General features: G+C 48.7%; 1 protein-coding gene across 1 annotated transcript in view; it reads left to right on the forward strand.

The window, feature by feature from the left end:
• Nucleotides 1-26,035, forward strand: part of Nuak1 (NUAK family kinase 1) — a 66,564-nt gene that overhangs the window by 22,743 nt on the left and 17,786 nt on the right. The window contains exons 2-4 of the mRNA XM_051172694.1: nucleotides 6,813-6,933; nucleotides 23,609-23,760; nucleotides 25,612-25,677. Coding sequence (XP_051028651.1) covers nucleotides 6,813-6,933; nucleotides 23,609-23,760; nucleotides 25,612-25,677 — 339 coding nt within the window. The remainder of the gene's footprint in view (nucleotides 1-6,812; nucleotides 6,934-23,608; nucleotides 23,761-25,611; nucleotides 25,678-26,035) is intronic.

The following is a 26,035-nucleotide window of genomic DNA, read 5'->3' on the forward strand; positions in this document are numbered from 1 at the left end:
ATAGCCCTGGCTGGCCCAGAACTCACTAACTCACTATGTAGATTAGACTGGCCTCTGCCTAGGAAGTGCTGGGATTAAATACGTGCACACATCACCATGCCTGGCCCTTACTAGTGTTCATCCTACCTGTATCCAAAGCCTCTGGAGTCACCAGTCTCCAGGCTCAGTGTCTGGCTATAAAATGATATTCTTCTTGAGACCAAATAAAAATAAGGTCTATGAGCTCTCGGCTAACATATACTAAATGTCTGCCGTTGCTCTCCCTAGGAGCACTATCAGGAGTTTGGCTTGACAGCGTAGACTGGTATCCTTGCCACCCTGGAAGCTGAGGCTGGCAGAACCCAAGTCTAAGGCCTGTCTGAGCTACGGTCCTATTCCTGTATCTAAGTGAATAAATAAAATAGGGTGGGTCGTGCAGCTCAAGCGGAGTGCCTATTTACTTAGCATCAATGAGGGCCAGGTTTCAATCTCCAATACAGCAAAAAAGAAAAAAAAATTCCGTTAGGTATTACAGATGTTGCTCTGTCAGGACCAAAGGTAAGCATCAAGAGCTGTCTCCTGAAACGTGTGGTTCCTTAAATAGCATTCTCACCTCACCGAGAAGCTCGCCACGAATGCAGAACCCCAGGCCCTACCCCATGCTTCTATTCAGAATTTAACATTTTAGCAAGATGCCCAGGCATGTCTTATTTAACAGGTGCTGTTTTAGCTGGGTGTAGTGGTGCATTGCCTGCAATCCCAGCATTCAGGGGAGGCAGAGGCAGGCGGATCGCTGTGAATTCGAGGCCAGCCTGGTCTACAGAGCGCGAGTCCAGGACAGCCAAGGCTACACAGAGAAACTCTATCTCGAGGAAAAAAAGCAAAAACAATAACAAAAAAGCATAAACCAACCAACAAAAGAAGGTTGCTGTTTTAGAATATTCTTTGCAGGCCAATATAGGACAGTGCATGAGTACCATCCTGTAAGGAGACTGGGGACCAATGAGGACCATCACTACTTTGGTTAGAGTACAGAGACTCCCTCATGCCCCAGAGCAGTGTCTACTGTATACTAGCATCCTTCCCACGGCCTCTTTGGAAATGTATTCAAATTCTGAGCTGTGTTTGCCACTGTATAAGGATGGAGGAGGACAGGGGCGTGTGGGCAACATCCTATGCTATCTATGACTTGCTGTAGCTAATGGTTCCTTGAGCATGGCTCAAGCCTGGTTTGTAAACACTACCATTCAGTGAACAGATGCCCAGGCTCATTAACCCCATCTACAGGTAAGGAAACGGTGAGTCTGGGATTGCCCAAAGCCCCCTGGGCAGGAGAAAAGAAGGCCTGAACAAATACGACTCTGCCTTTTTTTTTTTTCTCCTGCCCTTGCCTGGTTTGTCACCAGGCTGTCCACATCCATGGAGCAGCCGGGCTGCAGAGAGGGTGGTGTGTGGTGATTCATCAACAAAAGAAGATCTGCCAACCCCAAAGAGGACACTGAGCCTGTTTTGTTTAACAAGTGATGGGAATTGGCTGGGCCGAGTGTGCCTTTGACAGCAGTCAGCACGGGCAGAATTCACAGCTCCGTGGCCAAGCCTGCTGCTACTGCGTAAGGTTTCTGCATTAAACTGTAGGGTGGCCTTATTTAAAAGCAGACTGTTTTATAAGTCACACAGTGCTGTCTAGACTGGGGGAACATTTATGAACGTGCCTGCAGTGTGTCAGACACACGCACACCTGAGCCTCTTGCCCCATGCTTGCCCTCCGCCTTGTGCTGGAAAGAAGTGGAACCAGGGTAGGGGAAGATGTGTGATTTAAGACATTTGATCATCAGGCCGAAGCCCTCTCCTCTCTATGAACTTTTGTAGAATCGAGAGTTGAAAAACTGGAGAGACGGACTTTCTGTTAGCATACCTGCCCCAAGTCTGCCTAGCAACCTATGACATCATCACCTGCCTGCCACTAGGAGTGCCCCTCCCCAGAGAAAGCCTATCTCGTGTCTGTGTCTGTCTGTCTGTCTGTCTGTCTGTCTGTCTGTCTCCTCTTACTCCTCTTGGGCCTCTCATCTCTCTCTCTCCCCCTCTCTCTGTTGGGGTGTCCCTCCCCCTTCCCTGCTCTCCCACGCTCATATAATAAACATTTCCACATCAGATCTGTTGCCTGGCATCCTAGTTTTTAACCGTTTACACTTTCCTCTGTAATGCCACACACACTGCTTCGTAGTTCTTAGATGGCTTGGCCACAAGAGGAGTGACATCTTTTTGTTGTTGTTGTTGTTGTAACTGCCCCTTGCCTTGAGGACATGGTGGGCAGTCCTCCTGCATATGTAGCTTAGTCAGGAGCAGGTGCTCAAAAAGAAAAAGAAAACAAAAAGGAACATGAACGGTCCCAAGTCATGAAGGCTGAAGTCACGAGCATTTCCTCGTTCAGCTGACAGGCATTTGGGAGAAGGCAATTGGGGTGATCTTGGGGTTGTTTTCTGGGTTCAGGCTGTTTACCTTCCTGCCTGGTCTGAATCTAAGGATGCAGGTACCAACTATGCCAACAGTGGCTTCAGCTATTTTGAGCTTACCGTTTTTTGTTTTTGTTTTTGTTTTTGTTTTTGTTTTTGTTGTTTTGTATCTTAAAGTACAAGACCAGGATGGCGCTGTCCAGTCCTGCCCATACTTGGGGAAAACAGAATGTGTAAGATGCCTCCACTCGCTGTGTCTTGAGGAGCCAGGAGGAATTCACGTTTGATCTGAGTAAGGAAAAAAAAAGGGTCTAAAGAAAAATTTAAAAAGAATGCTGACCCCCGAGTAAAAGTGACAGACATTTACTGAGCTGTTACCTGGGCCAAGCATGGCCCTAAGCATCTGGCATGCAGTGTTTGCAGGGCCCATGACACAGCTTCTGTTAGTTCCTTACTAGTGGATGAGGAAACTGGGGCATGGAGAGGTCATGTGACCTGCTCAAGGCCACACAGCTAGAGAATGGTTTCAGCCAGGGCACTGAGCCACGTCTCTAACCTTTACCCCATAATGTCTGTGCACTGGCTCACTTTATCCTTCGGCTTCTATAGAGGCAGAAGCCCACTTAGGGGCTGTGGTTATGGGTCCCCGCTCTCAACAACCTTCAAAAGATGCTCTTTTTTTTTTTTTGGTCTGGGTCCTACACAAACAGGAAAAGAAGAAAGAGGACATGGTTGTTATCTAACAGCCTGAAGGCCATGGAGTGGGAGGGGTATAGAGCGAGCGATGAGGCTGTGCCGTTGGGAGGGGAAGGCACGCAGAAGAAGCCGACACGAGAAGGGTGCCAAGGGCCACTGCACACAGAGCTCTCCTCAGTATCCGCCCTGCCCGGAAGATGTTCAGTGAATGCTCACTCTTACAGTTACTGGGGTTGTTTCCTTGGTTTGCGATTAGCTGGCCGGCCGACCTTGGGAGGTTCGCCTGCGCAGTGGAGCCCAGCGTCTGCTTTGGCACGTGCACATCATCCAGTGGTTTCTAGCTTTTGTTTCCCACCCCTGACTTCACACCCAACCCTATTTGAAATGGGAATAGAAATTAGTCTCCCTGGCCTCTTCAGTGGAAGGCGCACTGCAGTCCCAAAGGCACTCTTGTTGGAGGGACAGTCTTCCCTGGTTTTTAACAGTTGTGGAGGTTCTGCGGTGCTGAGCAAGGCTTGGTTAGAATGTGGATGCTCTCCTTGTGGGCATGGCCTTGGCCTGCTGGTGGGCTCTTGCAGGGAGTGGACAGTGGGCGCCTTTGCTGCTGTGTTAGAATGTCCTTATTTCTCTGGACCTCCATGACGAAGGAATGGGGTACGATTGGGACCCGACAATGTGGCTTCCTTGCGGCCAGGCTCAGCTAGCTGCCTAACCAGAGGGCTGGTTTCTGACCTTGGCCGTTGATCTTTAGTTTTTGAAGGCATGTAGAAGTTACTCCAGCGGCCATCCACATCCTCCAATGCCTGTGGGTGTTCACTGTCTGCTTCATCCAGGAATCAGCTCCCAGGATACAGGCCTCCTCAGGCACGATAAGGCTTTTCAGTCATGGTTTTCCATCCGGCGTAAGCGGAGGGAGCTTTCCTGGCTGCACACTGAGTGGGACTGTCATGAGGGAATGGGGTAGCTCTGAGCTTGGCACTGTGGGTCCAAGAGGCCTTGAAGGTGTAGGCTCATTCTTTTCTGTGCAGTTTCCTTTAACTAGCCCCAACCAGGGTCCACCCAGGACCTAAGGGAGGGTGGTACCACCTTTGGGTCCGCAGCTGTGCGTCCTATGGGTACACCTGTGCCATTGTTGATTACCCCTGGGGACAGAATGTCAGCGAGGTCAGAGATCATCTTCATCATGTGTTTGTGTGGCCAGCATCCTTCAGCTCCTGCCCCCCTAAATAGTTTTATTCATCCATTCATTTTAGTGTGTGAGTCAGTGTGCATGTGTGAATATGTGTGTATGTCTGATATATATGTGTATGTGTGTGTACCTATGTGACGTGTGTATGACATGTGTGTGTGTGAAGTGTACAGGTGTGTATGTTTGTGTTGTGTGTATGTGTGGTGTGTGTACATGTACCTGTGTGTGCATGTGTGCATGTGTGTGTGCACATGTTAGTGTGTGTGCATGTGTGAGTCTCTGTGTGTGATCTGCGTATGTGTGTGCATGTGTGTATGTGTGATGTGTGTGATCTGTGTATGGTATGTATATATGTTTGTGTATGTGTGTGTACACGTGTGTCAGTGGGTGTGTGTGATAAGTGGGGGGGGGTATGTGTGCATGATGTATGTGTGATGTGGGGAGGGAGTGATCGCTCAATGCGTGTATGATGGTTAGAGACAACTTCTTAGGAATTGCTTTCCACCATCTACCTTGTTTTTTGAGGCAGCTGTCTTGTTTCTGCCGCTGCACTGTGTGCGCCAGGCTGGCTGCCTGTGACTTTTCCGGCAGGTGCTTTTTCTTGCATTCAGTCCCATGTCAACATAGGAGTGCTGGAGTGATAGACATGAGCCACTGTTTTTGGCTTTCTTGCCTTTCCCTCCCTCCCTCCCTCCCTCCCTCCCTCCCTCCCTCCCTCCCTTCCTCCCTCCCTTCCTCCCTCTCTCCCTCCCTCCCTCCCTTCTCCCTTCCTTCCCTTCCTCTCTCCATTTTCCTTCCTTTCTTCCAAACTCCGGTTACAGGAATGGATCTCCCACTACCAGGCCTTGCTTTGGGCACTTTTAACTGCTGATGCCTCTCATGGCTCCTGATTCCTTCTTTTTTGTCCCAATTTATTTTGACTTCTTTGGTCTAGCGCCCCTTCCGCTCTCTCCGTTCCCTTTCTCCTCTCTCTTCGCTTTTTTCTTTCTACCTAATACCTGCCTGTGCTGAGTGTCCGTGCAGGTCTATCACGCACCAGGCATAGGGGTTAAAGACTGGAGACCCAGGGGAGTGAAGGTCAAGAGCGATAAAGATGTGCATCCCGGAGAGGAGTAGAGTGGAAGAGTAATACAAGGGCAGGCTGTGCCATCTCAGCCAGCTTTCTGTGGGGCTCCCACGTCTTGATGGGTCTCGGGTGGAAGTGCTTTCTAGTTACTGTTGGTGGTACCTGGGCAGGAGTTGAAAGTGCTCAGGGATGTGGGTCCATTCCCACCGTGATGGGCTGGGGGGCCGCCCTGTGCTAGCCGTGCTAGCCACCATTGAGGCGGAGTCAGTTGTAGATTGCTTCTCGTGTGGGCATGGTCTTTTGCAGATAACATCATGCCTTTTTCCCTAGATGCATGGGCTGGTGGGCCAGGGGAGGGCACATTTGGGGGCACCGAGGAGAAGGCCTACAGTGTGGCAGCAGATTGGTTGGTTAGGCTCCCTGTTTTTGTCCCTTGACAACTTGTTTGTGAACAGAGGCAGGTCTATTGGCAGAAGCGCTTTTCCTTGTTAGACTCCCTGTTGCTGTCTGATGTCTTCTCCTTTGTTTGAGGAGTTTGGGTACCGGCTACCGGTACTGGCCCTGGCTGTTCTCTACACCTTTGGATGCACAGGCAGTGGCAGGGAGCTTTTGGAACTGCCAGGGGTTGGGCACAGAAAGAGGCTGTCATACCCTCTGCTTTGTCCTGGTTTGTCTCTGCAAGAGTCTGTCTGTCATATCGTTTGTCATGGAACCTTCCTTGGAAGGGAGGAGGCTGCAGGAAGGATTTGTAAGCGCAGCCTATAAGGATGCAGTCTTGAGAATGGGATCTGAAGGCTGAACTGGCTTTGAGATTGGCCACCCAGTGGGTTTTGTTTGTTTATTTGTTTGTTTGTTTGGGGTTTCTCTGTGTAGTCCTTGGCTGTCCTGGACTCACCCTGTAGACCAGGCTGGCCTCGGACTCACAGCGATCTGCTTGCCTCTGCCTCCTAAGTGCTGGGATTAAAGGATTGCGCCACCATGCCCGGCTTGTTTCTCTTTAAGTCATTGCCTCAGCTTCACATTGGACTAAGTGCTTAGAATTTCACGCTCCCCATGCCCTGCCCCATAATCACAGTTGCCCTGTGAAGCCACCTCACCTTTGCCCTCCCCCCTTCTCTCTCCCTAAAGGACCAGGATTCATAGATTAAATGAACGATGCTTGGTTAAACAGCCGGTGCTTGAAGGAGAAGGAAACCCAGACCCTGGGCTGTGCATATGAAAGGCATGGCGGCGGGGGGGGGGGGGGGGGGTGTTTCTCTGGAACTGTTGTGGTGGTTGTCAATTTGGCCAGCAAGCAGCATCTGTATTTACCCACCCTCCTCCACCCTTCCTCCAGCCCAGCCCCCTCTTCCCCCATCCCCTGCTCCAACAATGGCTGCCTTGCGTCTTATTAGTGCTCCAAGTAACATTTCATTTCCTGACTTTATAGGTTGCTATAAAATCCATCCGTAAGGACAAAATTAAGGACGAGCTAGACATGGTTCACATCAGACGAGAAATTGAGATCATGTCATCCCTCAACCATCCTCATATCATCAGTATTTATGAAGGTCAGTGACTCTTCCCCCCCCCCCCTCCCTTTCTGTATTCCTTAGCCTTTCACATACTACAGCGGCCTTGCCAAGACTTTGAGGTAATTGCCCTTCTGGGCAGGAGCCAAATATTTTGCTTCATGATATAAAAATAGCCAAGCATTATCTCCTATTTGGTTACCTTGAGTGCAACCAGATACATGTAGGGCCGCTCATCTGAGTCGTAAAACATCTTTGGCCACCACCATCTTTCCTCTTCCCGGTTCCTTGGCTTTGGCTGTTGCTAAGTGACTTGCTTGCAGGGTGGCTGTAACTGTGGGCACATTGTCAGCGTCAGCCCTCCAACCCAATGGCCACGCTGGCGTGAAGAGATCCTCCAGGTGGCTCTCTTTTAGTTGGAAAGAAATGCCAACAGGTGGAGGAGGCGCTAAGAAGGCCACAGAGGCTTCCCAAGTGGAGTCCAGCTTGGAGCTGGTGTTCATAAAATGTAGGGCAGGGAAAAGGTTGTAAAAACGCTGACGCTTTAGCTTAGCTTTGGTCCTTTATAGGAAAAAGCAGAATGTCAGGAGCCTCCCACACCAGTAATTCTTCTTCACACTCTGTAAAGGCATGTCATAAGCCATGACTGTCTGTTATGGCGGAGTTTGAAATCCAACATCAAAATCAACAAAGTTTTTCTTCTCGCTCACAGCTTGACAAATAATTCTTACCTATTCTTTTTTTAATTCATTTCTCTCTATTTATATATGTGGTCTTTATTCAGGGTTTGGTTTGCTCTTTTGCTTGCTTTTCTCATTTTATACCATATATCTCTGAGTCAATAAAAGTTTCTCATAAAGACATTTTACAAGGCTTTATAATATTTCATCTAGTGGCATACCACAGTTTATTGAATTTTTTTTTTTTTTTTTTTTTGCCAAACATTACTGTTACTTCAGAGTTCTGGTTGTTTTAAACACGACTGTATTGACCTTCATTTATATATTCATTTCTGATTATTTTTTATGAAAAATTACTGCACTGGGAGCGGTGGCACATGCCTGTAATCCCAGCACTCAGGGAGTCAGAGGCAGGTGAATTGAAGGAAGTTTGAGGCCAGCCTGATATACACAGCCAAGTCTGTACAGAAAAACCCTGTCTTGAAAAAGAAAAAAAGAAAGAAGGAGAAAAATTACTGTTTTAAAACTTATTGGGTCCAAGTGTTTTCCAATACATAAAGATATATGTAAATACAATATACTTTACTTTGGAATATACTTTAAATATTTAATATATTTATACAAATATACTATTATTGGTTGTGGGGGGGATCGAGACAGGGTTTCAACAAGCCTTGGCTTGTCTGGAACTCACAGAAATACTCCTGCCTCTGCCTCCTGAGGGCTGGGATTAAAGGTGTGTGCCATCACCCTGGCCTCCCCAGAATATTTTTAAATATGCTGTTAAGTCAGAAAAATAAACTTCCTTAAGAAAATGACCTTCCTTTCCATTTCTGGTCCATGAGAATGTGCCACGTAAGGGAGATAAGATGGCTGCTCTAGCTTTTCAGTTTGCTTTCATCCAGCTCCTTCATCTTTTCTCCCATTTTTTTCTCATCTAAAAGTCAACATCGGTAATGCCTTTTCTGCTTTCTCTCACTATCGGCTTTGTTGTTGTTTGCTTGTTTTTGATCTCCAGGACTGGGTTTTTAACTATTTTACTTTAATGTTTAATTATGCGGATATTATTTGTGTGGGTGTATTCACCGGAAGCAGTGCCCGAGGAGGCCAAAAAAGTGTGTCCGATCCCCTGGAGCAGGAGATACCTGGTGATTGTGTGTGTATCTGACATGGGTGTTGGGGATCAGGCACGGTAGTCTGCAAGGACAGTGTGCTTTCTTAACCACTGAGCCATCCATCTCTACTGCCTGAGGATGGGGTTATTTTCTTAAAGGGAATTTTTCACTATTCAACCACATGTTAATTTTCCAAACACCTCTTGCAGTGGCGTGTGGAGGGCTGTGACCGGTCGGCAGCCTCAGCATCATTTCAAGATCTGTGTGTCTGTGTGTCTGTGTGTCCTACTGCCGAGGTTATGTTTGACGTGGTCTATCCCCTCCTAGAGGATTCTGGAAGAATAGACTCCCTTGTGTTAAAACTTTAAAGATGGCTACCAAGGTGAATTAAAGTTCTACCAAGGCCTCAGGAGGGAGCTTGGCCCATTTGTCCCTTGAGAGCTGGTTTCAGGCAATCAGAGAAGAGCTTGGATTTACAGGATAGGCAGGATTGGGGTCAGTTCTAAATCCTCCACAGGAGCCTAGACATCAGCCTGGGAAAGATGGTGAATCTCAGTAATCTATCAGTCAAATAGGTGTGGCAGGGGTGGGCATGTAAAGCAGGGGTAGAGTATCTGCCTAGTGTGCGTGGAGCCCTAAAGTACCATAAAAAGGACTGTAGCCATTGTATCTCTCTTAAGGGGCTGTTGTTAGGATTAAAATGGTATGGCATACACAGGAACTCAAAAAAGATACTTATGATGGAGAAACAGTCATCCCATTCCATTAGTGACTAAACACAGCTACTGGCTACCATACTGGACAGTAAAAGATCTAGAACATTCTCATCAATCCAGAAGGTTCTTTTGGACAACACCGGTATATGTAGTTTATGTATCATATACCTGGATTACTTTTCATTTTATTTCTGAAGATAAATCATTCCTTTCATTGACTCTCTGGGGGATTCCTGCCTGTGAATAAGTTAAATGTGTTAAAAAAAAAATTCCCTGTGGAGAAATTTTAATTCAGAACATGGCTGCCCTGGTAAGCGATCACACACAAAGATCTTCTAGGTTTGTGTGATCTGGCTGGAATACAAACATGCCTTTAATCCAGGAGACAGAGGCAAGCAGACCTGAGTTCAAGGCCAGCCTGGTATAGAGCAAGTATCAGGGAAAGAAAAACTTAGGTCCAGGCATTGTGGTACATTCCTTTAATCCCAAACAATGAAGGTAAAGTTAGTTTGTAGAGGGAGGCACCCATGTTTGAAAGTGATGTCTAATTGAGTGGCAGACAGAGAGACAAATCGGAGAAAGATTTGACAGAATAGGATACGCGATACACCCAACTCTCACGAGAAGAGAGGAAAGGGAAGCTACTTAAGGGACAATGCAGAGAGACATGAGGCAGTTTTACCAGGAGAGTTTTACATAGAGAGGCTGAGTGAGAGAACCAGCTAGACACAGATGAAGACAGTACAAGCCAGAGAATGAAAAGGAGCCAGAAAATTAGAAAAGAGTCCTGGTGTTAGTTTGAGGCAAAGCAGAGCAATTCAGAGACTGAGAGAAAAGCCAGACTGAATCAGTCAGCTGGGAGAGGAGTATGAGCCAGAACAGCTGAGTTGAACCAGCCAGCCAAGAACTCAGTAAGAACAAGAAAAGGTGAGTTTATTAAGCAGTCAGTCTCAGAGGCTGAAACATTCTAGGGCTAGGTTAGATTGTACAGAACTGGAAGTTTCCAGGACTAGGCCAAGGGTAGCAGACAGAGGCTATAAGCCTCTGAGACAGCAACCGAAACAGGTGAATAAAAAGTTCCTTTTGCAAATCCCATTGCCTTCTGGTGTTTTGGACCTACACATGCTATGCAGATAAAATTCTCAGGGACTCCAACATGGTGCTTTTATTTTTATTTATTTTTTATTTCTCAGTGTTGAGGTCAGCTATCCCACATAAGGTCTGTTTCTCCTACATCCATTGGGGATGAGGGCCGTTCCCCACCTCACTGGGAGCTAGAAACAGGACTGCTAAGGCTATATTAGCCCTCACACCTCTCTCTATGACCTCCACTTTGTTTGGTTCCGTGGCTGTGTCTTCCTGCCTGGCATCCCAAGGCCTAGCTCCTAGTAGGACCTCCTAGTGCCCTCTGTGGAGTCCTTTATGGCTTGCAGAAGTCTCCTTGGATCCCCACCGCAAATCTGTGAGCTGCGCAAGGCAGGTGTTCGTTCGCCTTTTTTGTAGTTGTGGACACTGTGGCCCTACAATGGTGCTAATGACTGGAGGGGCCTGCTAGTTTTCTGTCACAATGCAGCACCACAGGCTAGCGGTGTGGAAAACACAAACCTGTTTCCTTTCCGTGTGAATGACTGGAAGTCCAAGATCAAGGTGATGGCAGTGAGGTTCCTTCTGAGGGCTGTGAAGGAAGGATCTCTCTCGAGCTTTTCCCTTGGGCGTACAGAAGACCATCTTCTCACTGTGTCTTCAGAGCATCTTCCCTCTAACTCATGTGCAAGTGCTGTCTCCCTGGTCTTACTGGATAAGGATCCATGCTAATGGCTTCCTTTAAACTTTATCATCTCTGTGAGGATATTTCGATATAGCCACACCTTTTTTTTGTTTCTTTGTGTTTTGTTTTTGTTTTTCAAGACAGGGTTTCTCTGTGTAGCCTTGGCTGTCCTGGACTCACTGTGTAGACCAGGCTGGCCTCGAACTCACAGAGATCCACCTGCCTCTGCCTCCCCAAGTGCTGAGATTACAGGTGTGCGCCACTGTCCTCAGCTTAGCTCCACATCTTCATGTACAGAGTACATTAGGGCTTCGACCTGAGTTCCGAGCAGGAGACACAGACAGTTTGGCTGATCACGCGGTTGGCTCGGGGCTCGAACACTCGGCCTCCTGACGGCCATCGTTATTATTTTTTTTTCCCCTCTGCAGTGCCTTCACTCTGCTTTCTGACCTTGTGCCCTGCCTTGCTGGCTCTGTAGCCACGTCCCCTGGCCTGACCTCTCCTGACCTTGTTGCCCACTCAGGCCTGGATGTTAGCTGAGGAGGGGTACTGGCCAGCAGGGGCCGGAGGGGGAGGGATTGCATGTCTAGGGGATTGTGTGTGGATCTCCTGTCACTCTCAGAGCAAGAGGGAGTCTCTCTGGAAATGACATTGCTAACCAAATGAATTGGTACTAGAAAAGCATGTGATAGTTTCATTTCCAGTGAGGACCTTTAGAACCCCCCCCCCCCCATGCACACAAAGATACACACATGCACACAGACAAACACTCACATGGAGACCTACCAACACCACTGACTTCAGTGTGATAAAACAACACCGTGCCTAGCCCTGAGTGTTTAGTGATTTTGGGTTCTCCTGAGGGAGGGAGCATCTTGTTTGGCAGCAAGGGTTATTTATGTTAGAGCAGTACAGTCCCAGAGGAAAATGACATGATTAAACTCTGCGTCCAAGGCCCCATCAGACCCTTATGATACTGGAGCAAAGGAAACGGACCCCACCCTTGCTTAGAGCTGACATGGGAGAACATACAAGGTGAGTGATGGCTGTCTGGCTCACTTTTAAGCTGAGTGAATTTTGACCACCTAGTTTTTTCAGATGGGCCCTGTGTGGAGCAGGGTCTAAGCCCTTGCAAAAGCTGGGCTTTCCCAGGAAAGGGAACCCATGTGGGTATGTTAGATGACATTTCTGTTCATATGTATCATGAGAAGAGGCTTGTGGCCCGTACCTGTGGATTGACAGTGTAAGCGTTTCCTAAGCTGTGTACCTTCAGGCCCACAAAGTGGTGACGTCACTGAATGGGCTCTGCTTTTCATTTCTTTCAAACGTGTCTTTCCGGAAGCAGGCTGTGGGGTGAGCTGTCCTTTAACCCTCTGTGAGGGTGATTTACCCTCAAATTTGTCAACCGTGTGTAGACACAAGCGGTCACCAACTTCTATTGCTAAGTCAATAGGGGAAGAGGCACATGCCTTCCAGTGCTTGGTGCTGGGGTAACCTGATCTGAGAGCGGAAATCCCAGGCAGCATCTGAGGGTGGACCCCTGGTTCCCACTCAAAGGAATTCCATTCCCTCAGCAGGGAGGCAACTGACAATATGGAAAAACAGCAGAAAAGGGAAGTACAGGAACTTTCAACTTGCTCCCCTAGAATGGAAGAGATAAAAAAAAAAAAAAAAAAAAGAATTTTGTCTGCTGGCTCTGATTTCAGGACTGAGTTCAGACATCAAAGGCGGGTGGTCTCACCCCCATTTCCCCTTTGAAAGCCTAGGAAACCCCATCCGCAAACCCTCTGGAGACTAAGCTAACGTCTTTACTGCAAGGCACAAGGCTTAGGAATTCAAGCCTTCCCCATCTGGTAGTAGTACCACATTTGAAAGCAAAAAGGGGGGGGGCGTGTTGGCAAGGCAGCCTGGGCAAAGCAGCCTGGGCCTTCACATGTGTGCCCTCCGTTTGGCGTTCTGAAAATCTCTCTTCCTGGCTCCGGCCTGATTGCATCTCTTTATGGGCTCATTGTATTGCGAGATACTGGGGAGGGGTGGCCCTTGGGTGAGGACAACCCTGACTCCCCACAGCACACAGGAAAACTTATATTGTCACCACTTACGATTGTTCTCTATTAAAAGTGTTTAAAACGTGATCTTAAAACTTAAGAAAGAAAGAAAGGAAAGAAAGGAAATAGATAAACTCCTCTTCCAATAAACAGGACAGCCTCCTGTCCTGCCTTGTGAACCCTTCAGCTGCTGCCCTTGAGAAGGTGTGTCCTCAAGTAACCGCTGCATTTCAACCACAGCGCACTTTGGATGAAGCTCCTGCTGGTGCCAAGTTCTCCCCACCTCTCTAGGAAGTGCACTAAAATAGGCGTCTCCAGTACTTATTACCTGGCCTCCTCCATCGTCACCAGGAAATTAAGGTCGGAAACTTGAAGCAGCTGGTCAGTCTCATCCATCGTCACGAGAGAGCGGGTGCATGAACACTTCCTTGTGCTCGGCCCCTCTTGCATCATTTATATGGTCCAGGACCCATAGCAGAGGGAATGGTACCACTCACAGTGGGCAGTTCTGCCCAATGAAGACAATTTCCCATAGACAAGGCTGCAGTCCAGCCTGCTCCTGAAAATCCTCATGGAAATTCTCTTCCTAGGCGCATGTTAGGTGCACGGGGACACTCCTGTGACCCTTGTGACTCTTAACTAGTCTGTACCTCAGCGCCAGAGCTTCTCTGATTGAATTGGTCAGGTTGAGAAATGTGGAGAGACATAAGGTGACCAAGAAAAACTGCTCTTGAAACCTGCCCTGGTCTAATCATCTGTTGTCAAGAGTCAGAGAGCATATTCTGGCCACAGGCACTGAAGAGCAGCAAGTGACACCTTTGGCCTTGGGTTGACTTCATACCCCATTTGGATGCCATCCTCCTTGGGGACCTTAGAGCGCCATGAAGCCCTTTGGTGAACTTGGCAAAGTGGTGTGTCAAGCTTATGTTTGCACAGCAAATTGCTGGGTATTGATTCAGTGTACCCCTCTGCTGCCACCCCCACAAGTTCCCAGTGAAGTCCTTGAAAACCAGACTCACGCACATCCCCTCCCCCTTCACAAGGCCCCCCACCCCCGAGGGCTCTCCTCACTTTTAACTCTGCAAGCGAGCTCCTCAGTTGTGTGCCCGGTGCAACCACATTTTAAATGAGTTTCCTGTTAAATTAGCTCTTTGACCTTCATGTATATTATTCTCACTTGATTACACCCAAGTCATTTTTTTTTTCTAGAGGCCGGAGATTAGAAATAAAACAAACAAGAAATTAATGTTTCTCTCTGATTGTCTTGCCTCGCCCCTCCTGGATTTCCTGGAATTCACTATTTTCCAGTCCTTTAAATAATGCCACTTGTACTTGAAGCTAATTTTTTTTTTTTTAAAGAATAAATGAAATTATGTTGTGTTTAATACAGGGCCCTTTGTGATGAACTGTGGTCGCTTAATTGTTTGCTTGGACCATCAACCACGTGCATTTAGGAAGAAAGGCTCATAGGACCCCCCCACCCCCAAAGAGTGGCCCTTATATGTCACTTCCTGAAGGAAGATGGGGTGACAAAGTCGGATCCTTTCTGCTTGGGAGACTTGTGCTTCTCTCTCCCACATCCATGAATCCTGACACAGGGCTCATGCTTCAACGTGTACAGCAATGTGCTCTTGTGGGTAGATTCTGGCTGTGCCGTCCGTAACGTGGCGCACTCCCAGGCTCATCTGCATTGAGACTTGCTGCCCGTTGTAACAGCTCACACTTCCTGTTCTGGCCCTCGTGTGCTGTCATAATCTTTACAGCGAGGCCACAATTGAGAGTGACAAGCTCTGCAGGATGGCTCAGTGGATCCCTCAATAGCTACAGCAGAGGGGTGGCTGATAGGAACCACCTTGGCTTCTCTTCCTTGGCCAGGTGGTTGGGGGTGAGCCAAGCCCCCCACAGCAAAGCCTCCTGCTGAGGTTTGTGGAAGAGGATCCAAGGCTGTCTGCACATCCGTGTCACTGATGGAGTCAGCCATGCTTGTTTAAAGAAACTGACTGTCAATCTGGAGCCCTTGCTTCTACTTGGGGTGGTTGTGAGAGTTTAGATCAGTTACCAGGGACAGGAGCTGACTGACACGCATTCCCTCATAGTGACTAACTGGTATGTGCCCCCCCCACCCACACCCCACCTTGTCTTCTCTTTCTTTGGTGTGTGTGTGTGTGTGTGTGTGTGTGTGTGTGTGTGTGTAAGGCTGTTAAGATCACTAGAGGAAATGACCAGTGTGATGACTTTGTGGTGTTACCAATGGAGCCCAGTTCACCTTAGAGCCCTGCTAAGTTGCCATGGACACGCCCCTCCCCCCACCCTGCCATGGTATGGTCTCAGGGCGGCTGCAGTCTAGTGGCTAGTCCAGGCTTGTGACCTTGAGATGCCTCCCTCCTCTTCTATCTTAGGCTTGTCCTCTGCCTTCCTAGACTTTGGTATTGGGCCACTCACACCATGTATGACTCTGACATAAGGGCAAAGCTCTTAGTGGGCCTTCAGCATCCCCATGTCTTGCTTTTTTAAAAAAGAGTTTTATTTTATTTTATTTTATTTATTGAGACTAGGTCTCTGTATCCCTACTAGCCTCCTTCCCTGGTTTCCTGAGAAGCAGGATTTTACAGGCTTAGACCACCACATTCTCACCCCTTTTCTGACTTCCCTGAAGTCTACCTCTGGCAGCGGGTGGGTGGCCAGGCCGGGTTCTCCTCCAGCCAAGATCCAGAACGAGTGTTGGCGTATTGTTAAGACATGTGTGAACCAAAAAGCCTTCCATTGTCCAAACTGGGAAGTGCCTGCCTATGATTTAGCTCTGACCACCCCACTGACTATGGGAGCCTTGAGTCTGGCTGAATTTTCTCACCCTCACTGCTGGGGGCTTCCAGACATCAGAGGACTGTTTTGTGAAGCCACTGAGCCCCCCAGAGGTATTTGCAATTTAGTTTTGGGGAATACACTTCTGAAGAATAAATCCATCAGTGACTAATTAGGTGGCAGCTGACTCTTTCAAGCAAAGATTCTGTGGTTCCGAACTAAAGAGCAGGCTACAGGGTTCTAGAGGTTTTCGTGAGAATCTTCCTTGTCATTAATAAAAGCGAGTTCCCCCAGGAGTAGAAAGGACTTCTGGCAGCTTGAAGACATCAATAAAAACACTGTTGCTGCCTGCTGTGAGCGGAGGCACCCTGGGCAGATAGAGTCCAAACTATACAGGGAGCTCCAGCCAGCCCCCTCCTAAGCCCTGTCCCTTTTGCTTAAAACCAACAAACTAGTCTTCCTCCTTTGTGAATCAGAAAGCTATCCTCCATTCCCATAGGAAGACATTGTAGATTTTCTGGAACCATCTGGTCCCACCTAGGGCATCCTGTAAATTGATCCGCACTCTACTTTCCTGCTAAAAAGAGCTTAGTGTATTTGGCTCAGAAATGGCTGCTGGTGGGTGGTTAAAACTCCCAGTGCATCCTCATCGTCAGCGAGTGTCCTCTCTAAGTTTATGCCCTTTCTCGAGCTACAGGAGTCACAATATTAACCTTGGGGGCAGCAGAAGGGAATCGTCAGGAGCCTTGCAGACAGCCAGAAGTCAGAGGCGAACTGTCAGAGTGAACATCTGATAAAATTCAGGTTTAGCTTGGAGAAGCAGCTGTTGCCATAGCAACCAGTCCCCCCCCCCTCCTCCCTTGAAATAGAAAATAAACAGAAAGCAAGAACATTAATCCAAGTTGGTTTCTGGGAAGAAGCGAGGCGCTGATGGAAGAGGAAGTGTCTGGGTATTCTGCGCTGTGCCGGACCAATAGCAATGGTGTTTAATGAGAGCAAACCCCTGGGCGTTAAGGCCTGTTGGGTTCCGTGCCTTTTTCTCTATCAGACTCATTCAGATTTACATCACTTGGGCCTTCTCCCCCTATCTGCTAGGTGCTAGAAGTCTGAGCCATACAGCTCGACTCATGGATAATTTGGTAGATTCAATTCCATTTCCAGGCAGGGCAAGCAGGGCGCAGCTTCTTAAAGGCAAAGACTGCCCCGCATATTGCTTTCTCGGCTTTAGCACATAGCAGAATGCTCAGAGACTTCCCGGGCTGATAAAGGGTGCTCCGGAAAAGCTGTGAGGTGGGCTCCAATCAAGGAGAAATTTCGCTGAGCGTAATGCAGGAACAGTGAATGGACTGGCTTGAGGGAGAGAATCATAATTAAGCCAGGCATTTTGTTGTCGTTAGTCACTCAAAGAGACCTTAATGAGTATCTGCCCAACAGCACGCATATAGCTATGCGGCAAAAGATGTGCGGCGTGCAAGAATGTTCCTAGTTGGGCCGGAGAGACAGCTCAATAGTTAAATGTGGGTGTTCTTGTAGGGGACCTAGATTCAGTTCCCAGCATGCACATGGTGACTCATAACCATCCGTAACTCCAGTTCCAGGGGAGCCAGTGCCTTCTTCTCACCTGAGGGTACCAGCCACAAACCTGGTGAGTATACATACATGTAGACAAGATATTCATAGGCATAAAAACAAAATCAGTTAAATATAACAACAGCAACGATAAGTGTTCTCAGAAACTGCTCAGCAGGATCCTCAGCTGGAAACAGCTCAGTGTTTATCTGAGATAGAGAGATTGGCACCACACCCCTTCATGTGTGATAGAGAATTCACAGCAAGAACAAAGACTCTTCAACGACATACAGCAATGTGAATTATTCCTGCATACACTCATGAGGTTACTGAAGCCACACAAAAGAATATGCCCTACGTGGTATATCCACCTGATGGGCATATAGTAGGCACATTACGGTAATGTCTTAATTATAAGTGTGGAAGAGAATTTTGGGCAGAGGGCACTGAGTGAGGTGATGGAAGCTGGAAACGTTGCTCCTTGGAGGTTCTCCCATTACGAAGTGGGAAAATGCTGACACAGGTTGAGCACCCCTGATCCAAACCCCTGCAGTCTGCAATGCTCTCCTATGCTAAATGTTTTGAGCACCAAGGTGGTAGACCACACATGGAAAAATCCCATACCACGAAACTTTGTTCCATGCCCACAGTTATTAAAAATACAATTATTGTTCTAACTTGGGGTTTTGGACACTATGATCAAAAAACAAAAAACAAAAACACCTGGGGAGGAAAGAATTTATATCAGCCTGCTTAGTACAGTTTGTCACAGAAGGAAGCCAGGACAGGAGCTCCAGGCAGGAACAGAGGCCGCGGAGGAATGCTGGCTGCTGGCTTGCTTTCAGGGTCTCTCTCAGCCATTTTCCTCGTACAACCGAGGACCACCTCCCCACCCACAGTGAGCTATGTCCTTCTCCATCACTTAACAAGAAAATGCCGCACAGGCACGTTAACAGACCAATATGATGGAGGCAGTTGCTCAACTGAGGGTTCCTCTCTTCAGTTTGTGTCAACTAACTCACACAGATCTTTTCAGCCTATTTGTTGTAGATGTATATGAAATATAAGTGAATTTTGTGCCTAGGCTGGGGTCCCTGAGGTATGTTTTATATGTGTGTGTATGTGTGTGTGTGTGTGTGTGTGTATGTATGTACACACACACACACACACACACACACACACACACACACACATATATATATATATATATATATATATATATATATAAATTCTGAAATCCATGGAAGTCACACCCTTGGTCCCAAGCTCCTGGTTCCGGTACTGGTTTCACAGGATCACTGTGATCAGCAGATAGATGCCGAGTGTGTGGCATGCAGTCACTGGTGAAGAGAAATTAACACATTTGGAGAAAAGGAGAGGTCACCGTCTGGGAGGAAGTGGCTCGAGCTGTTTCAGAGGTCCAGGGTTCCAGATGCTACTGGGACCTTCATTTCCCTCTTTCCTGTCGTCTTGGCAACGTTAACTCATCCGCCTGGCTGCCCAGGAGTTTCTAAGAGATATTCGCTGCCTTAGTATTTCATTCATAGCCCTCTTCTTGCTTATCCTTCCTTGAGTCCTTGCCGGAAGCTTGGCAACACTCCTGTTTGTTGCTTTTCTCATGCTGTTTCTTCTACCCAGTCATGTCTCCCTCTCTTGACATGGTAACATCTTCTTTAATTATCCCCAATGCCATGCACATAGTAGGTGCTTTCTGTGGCACTGCCACACACGTAGTAGGTGCTTTCTGCTGCCCTGCCACGCACATAGTAGGTGTTTTCTGTTGCGCTGCCATGCACATAGTAGGTGCTTTCTGCTGCTCTGTTGCTTTACTGAATCCCAGGCTGGGCACCAATGGGTCCTGGCACAGTGCTACAGGCTGAGTCAAACTGAGCTAAGTTTCTATTCAGAGCCTACAGTTTCCTGGTAGGCCTGGCATGTCAAGGGCCACAGTTTTCCTTACCATCGTGGAGCCACCGGGCTTCTGACTAAAACTGTCTGGCCAAGAGACACAGGCTTTCATTTTTCAGAAAGGAAGCCCTTCCCAACTGGTGGAAAATAAGCTTTTGCTTAGTGACTAATACTATAAACACAGACAAGATTTCTGGGCTTATAAATAACCAGTTGTAAGAATGCCCAAGGGGAACAGCCCATGTTGTGAGAAGAATGCCCACGAGTGTGCCCGCCACCTCTCCGACAGTGACTTTATTCGTGGGTGAGGAGCCTCGAGGTCTAGGGCGCAGAAGCCGGCTATTCCTCGGTGCTGGTTCCCAAGACCTTAAACTTTAGCCATTATGAATGCCAGGCTATTCTGGAAAAGTAATAGGTGGTCTCTGGTTCCTTCCTGGCCAAAGACCCCGAGAGACTGGGGCAGCTGAGCCATGGTACAAAACCCCGCATTGGCAAGGAACGTAACTAGAGTTTTTGTCTTGGAAGAGCGGCTCAAGAGAAAGGTGAAAAAAAAAAAACTTCAAGTGGCATGGAGGCACAGTGCTGAGGTCAGCTCACTGATCCTGCCCCCCCACCCCAAACTCTGTCAGTCTCATTGCTTGATGAGAGCCAGGCGGGGAGAATTGGTGTATAACAGAGACGGAGCTTTGAGCCTGCAGGCTGGTTGTGCAGTCTCATCCGAGCCCTGCCTGCGCCGCATCTAGTTATGGTGGCCATTCTAAGCCTCGCTAGACCAGGTGTTCCCCCCTCTATAAAACAAGAAGGCTTAAAGGACCACATCCATATGACATCATTCACACAAAATGCCTCTTAGCACGGGGCTGGTACATAGTAGACCTACAGTCCTTGGTACTAGTGTTAAGAAAGAACTAGAAGCTTCAGCAGCCTCCCTGACAAGGTGTTATGCTGCCCAAATGCAGAATTCTCTTTGACAGTTAGCTCATTTAATGTGATAGTCAAGTGTTGGCTGTGAACTTGGCCTGCCTCCTAGAGAGGGTGCAGATGATGTCCCATAGCCTGGCCTAACCCACCCCATGGTGAGTTCTGTGGCCCTGCTGACTACCCGTGACAGCAAGGGGTGGTCTTACTCAGACACCATCACAGACATCTCATGTTTCCTTACCGCTCCAGAACCCTTCCTCTGGCAGTGGCCCAGTTTACCTGCAGAACCTAAGATAAGAACCTACCGTCCAAGGACAGCCAAGCCCAGCTGTGAGCATGTTCCAAGTATTTCATCTGTTTAGTCACCCGGTCTTTTTCCCAGAGTGCCTTGCGGGGATCTGTACTCCAGGAAGCAGAGCCATGCAGCTGTTTCTCTTCTCAGGCATAGGGCAGTGGGGTGACAGAGAAGGGCTGGAAGCCAGTGAGGGTGTGGTGGGATGACCCAGGTGGATGGACCCTGAGTGTGAGTTTTCGACGTCAGAGCATCAGGCTTTGCCAGCGGAAGTTGCTTAGTGAAGTATCTGTCACTGCTGAGAGGCAGTGAAGTGCACAGTTGAAAAGGGAATCCTTTCTGTGGGAGGTATGTCCCTGCAGTCTCAGGCTCCTTAAGGATGCTCCAGACTTTGGGATGTGAGATCCTTGTTTATTTTTTTGTGTCAAGGCACTTTTTTTTCTTTCTTCCTTCTCCCTACCTTAAAAAAGCACACACAAAAAACAAAAAACTAGCAAACCTGCTGCTTCCTCAGGGTGCAGCGCCCCTTCATTTCGGCAGCTTGAGCCACACGTCCCAAGGCTACCCCCCACTTGCTAGTGCAATCCGGAATGAAATCCTGGTAGGAGCCAAAGTGGCTGGGTACAGAGAGGCCAGCAGACGTCCTGAGCAGCCAGTTTTATCTGGCCGCCCCCTTTCCTCCTCCTACCTTCCTACCTCCTTCCCCTTCATTTTATCAGAGAGTGTTGGCTGGACTGGAAGGAGCCAAAAAGGAACTGGGGCAGGGGTGGGGGGGGGGGGTCGGGGGAGTGGGGAGGGAGGGTGACCTTCTAGCAGCCTAGTGACAGGATGTGGGTGGACAAGGAACCCAGGGCTCAGGCAGGTCCCAGTGCAACTCAGTCACTCTATCAGTGTGTGTGTGCTTGTCTTGAATGCACACACAGGGAGGGGGGCGGGGGTGTCCAGTAATATTAAAATAAATAATAATAACAGCCAGTATTAGTGAATGCTGTATGTTTAGGCTTTGTTCTAAACATCTGCCAGCCTGTTATCAATATACCCTCCCAACAGTTCTAAGAAGTGCTTTCTGATTTCACTCACATTTTACATTTGATGATGTAACAGAGGCCCAGAGAAGGGGAGCAGTTCCCTAGAGTCACACAGCCAGCAAGGACAGTGTCCTAGGGTTTTAGGAGGCTAGGCAGAGGAAAATGGTCCCGTAACCAGGATACGAGGTGCAATGAACGAGGCAGGTAGGATGTAGGATGCAGAGAGCTGAAGGCATGTGATACACAGATGCCAGGATAGGTAGGGGGTGAGGGCAGGAGGAGAGCGGGGGAAACAGAAGCCACAGCATGTGTGTAAATGTGAAAAAAAAAAAAACTGTAAATGGCTGATGGTTCTGTGTTGTTGGCCATTGAGGTAAGCTAGGAACAGCTGAAGCTGGGAAGGTAGAGGTGGGTGAAGGGAGGGTCTGGGGTTCTCTCTGTCTGTATCTGCTAGGAACGATGTCCTTCGAGACACTTATACTTAGTCATGTCTTTCACTCGAAAGGCATCTTACACGACAGCCTGAAGGCTCAGGGTGGTAGGGGGTGGGAGTGAGGGTGGGAGGGTGGAGTGACTGGCTGGAGCAGTGCTGGGGATCCAGAACCTCCTCTCTCCCTTGCCTGTTTCTCTGTCCAGAACCCTGAGTTTGACCTTAACAGCTGGAGAACACCAGAGGTTGGGGAGAGAACCTTCACAAACAGCGCAGAGAAGATAACCTCATGGTAGATGAAGGTTGGGTGAGAAGGGACCGGGGCTGAAGGCAGGGACACCCAACTCCAGAGGGCTGCAGTGGTCCTCACTTCACTCCAGCTGTCTCGGGACTCCCTCATCAAGCGTGATGCCTAAGCTAAAGTTGGTTCTTCCTCAAGTGGGTCTTGATCTCGGAAGCAAATCTCACAACGGTTTCTTCCTTTTTCAAACGGCAAAACTTCAGAGTATTCCCTGGGTAGCGTGTTGTAAGATTGAAATGAGCGAAATGGGCCTAAGAAGGGTCCGTAGGATTGTGTAGGATGCCATGGGGGCATATTAAGGTTTATATGGAAAAAAAGATGAGTCCAAACTGTTTTGAGCAAAAAGATAACAGGACATGGGCCAGAGGAGAAGCGTTGTCAGTGATGTGGTACCCAGTCTGCCTCATATGGTTGATGAGTGATAGTGCGTGTGCATGCACGTGTGCATGTGTGTTTCCGAGTGTGTGTGTTCATATGCAGGTGTGGGTGTTCATGCATACATGTGTGTGTGTGCGTGCGCGCATGCGCCACGGTGGACATAGAGGTCAGTGAGCAACCTCTGCTGTCAGCGTTCACATTCTACCATGTTCCCAACAGTCTCTTATTTGATGCTGTGTAAGCTAGCCTGGCTGGTAGAGCTTCCAGGGACAACTCCTTGTCCCCACCTTCCAGTCCCCAAGCAGGGGCATTGGCATCACATACATGTCATGCTATTGCGTTTGGCTTTTACTTGGCCTCTAGGGTTCTAAACTCAGGTCCTCACATCTGGGTGGCAAGTGCTTTACTGCTGAGCCTTCTCCACAGCCCTTGACTCGTGTTGGTTAATTAGCCTCTGTCCATTCTGTGGGCAACTAAGCAGGGTGGGAGGGGGTGGGGGAGAAATGCCCTTGCTAATGGGAATGGGGTCTGCATATGTTTCTCTCAGCTGTACAAGGTGGGTTCAGGGACAGAGTGACGCCACCATTGTCCCAAGTCCTCCTAGTGTTGAAGGCACAGATCTGTGACCTGCTCCCTCCGCTCCTTACCCCCACATCTGACTCAGTGATGTCTCCGCGTTCTCCCTTGCTCCATCTCTGTGGCCATAGCGAATCCTGCCGGATAACGGAGCATTTGTTTCTTCCTCCCCTGCCCCACAGTGTTCGAGAACAAAGATAAGATTGTGATCATCATGGAATATGCCAGCAAAGGAGAGCTGTACGATTACATCAGCGAGCGGAGACGCCTCAGCGAGAGGGAGACCAGACACTTCTTCCGGCAGATCGTGTCTGCGGTGCACTATTGTCACAAGGTATGGCCTGTAAGTTTGGCTGTAGGTAGTCTTCTGGCACCTCGCGATACTTTTAATATTATAAAAGCCTTTGTTAGTTCATTGTGGAAATATACAGACTAGGAAGACAAAAATTCCCCTATTCAAGTTCCGTGCATGTATGTGTGTGTGTGTGTCCATGTGTGCAGGTGTGTTCATTAGTGCATGTGTGTGTAGAGGCCAGAGGTCAGTGCCAAGGGTCCTCAGTCACTTCCCACCTTAGTTTTAGAGACAGGGTCTCCCACTGAACCTGGAGCTTGCCAGTTCCATTAGATTGCCTTGCCAGTGACTGAGCCCTCAGAATCTGCCTGTCTCTGTATATTGGTGCTAGGGTCATAGATGTGTACACACAACCCTTTGGTTGACCTCTTTGTGGACACGAGAGACACCCATGATCAGCCCATCCAGTAGTCTGTGACTTATCCTCAAGAAACTCTGGAGGAGGGTGCCACAAACTACTTCTGGTATTTGAAGCTATGAATATGTCGGTTGTGTATGAATGGGACTTTCTCAGACTCCTTCCGTCTTCTTATGTCAGGCAGGAATGTGACCATGTGAACCAAACCTTTCCTGGTATTTAATGTAAGACCAAAGCAGAATCAGCTTCCCTGTTCTCCGTAGCTCTTCTCCGGGAGACTTGTTTTTATGCATTCCTGAACCTAGGACACCTCTGGAGAGTTTGGATTAGCAAAAACAGTAGTGTGAGCACATGCCATCTCTCTCCAGTCAGGGATGGTGGAGATGAGAAGCTGTCAAACAGAAAGAAAACAAGCTGAAAAACAAAACAAAACAAAAACAAAAAAAACCCAAGCAGGGCCAGGCTCATCAGGTTGCTCAATATAATAGCTTTTCTCCACAGAAGCTGTTTACCCAGAGTGACGTTGGGACCCCACTGCCTGATGCACATCCACACAGCTCCAGAGCCATTCTTTCAGCCTTCCCTGCCCACTGCCCCTAAGAGACTTGAGCAGGCCAGCTGGACAGAACTGTCACCCCAGCTCCCCAGCTCCCCAGCTCCCCAGCTCCCCAGCTCCCCAGCTCCCCAGCTCCCCAGCTCCCCAGCCCATTGGTGTTCTTTCCCCTTAAGCTGGCTGGCTGCTATGAAGTTCAGCATCCTGGTTGGCCAGCACTTTGCCTGAATGAAAAGGTCACAAGGTATAATAACAGTCCCCAGTGGCTCTGGGCTCACTGGTCCTGCCTCCTCCCTTTTCATCAGCCCTGAGTCCCATAGAGTGGGGAGGGGGCTTTTCAAGCCTTTCCAGCCGGCTGCTTAGGGAGCATCTGAGACAAAGCTTAGGAGACTGGGTCAGGCCTCTTTTTAGCATGAGGGATGCAGACAGACGTGCAGGCAGGCAGGCAGACAGACAGACATGCAGGCAGGCTGTTCCCAGAGCCCTATGCTCTGAGACCCCAGCTGAGATGTCAGCGGCCTCCCTGGAAACCCCGTCTCAGACAGGGTCTATACTCTCTGGGATTATATTGCTCTCATGCTGCTGATGTACATTACCACAAAGAATCCCCCCCCCCCCCGCTGGTTTACAGCCTCTGGAGGGGTGGGGGTGGGGAGAATGGATTCCAGTCATTTTTCCTTTAACCGCACACAGCAAGTGACTAATGCTCTCCTGTCGCTGGTTGCTGTCTGACAGCGAGCGCAGGCCTGAAGGATGGAGGTGAAGACCACCACCGGCGCGGGTGTATTTCTTTCATCTGTCAGACTGTCCCCTGTGCCCACCCGGCCTTCTTCCCTCCTCCCCCCCCCCCCCCCCAAGAGCTCTCATGCTGTCTGTCATCTCACCGGCTCCTGTTCACGTCTTCCCTGTTTTCTCATTGCAGAATGGTGTGGTCCACCGGGACTTGAAGCTGGAAAATATACTGCTTGATGACAACTGCAATATTAAGGTAAAGCTCAGGCAGAGCCTGGGTGTGGCAGGTGGGTGTGGCGGGTGGGTGTGGCTGGTGGGTGTGAGGCCACATAGGCCGGGATCTGAGGCAGCCACTCTGTCCCCTGGCAAGACTCCTAGCAATCAACTCATTCGGTTTAATTCAATAGGCAGGAAAGGGTCCCTACTACCTGCCAGACTCTCCCTGCCGACACACAGTCCCTGCCCTCGGGAAGTGCACAGTCTGGTGGGCAAGATGATGCTAGTTCAGAAAGGGTGAGGGATAGCCCAGCAATTAAGAATGCTCACTGCTCTTCCAGAGAACCCGAGTTTAGTTCATAGCACCCACATCTGGGCTGCTCACAACCACCTGGAAC

Source organism: Acomys russatus, chromosome 31, assembly GCF_903995435.1.
Source record: "Acomys russatus chromosome 31, mAcoRus1.1, whole genome shotgun sequence".
NCBI lineage: Eukaryota > Metazoa > Chordata > Mammalia > Rodentia > Muridae > Acomys > Acomys russatus.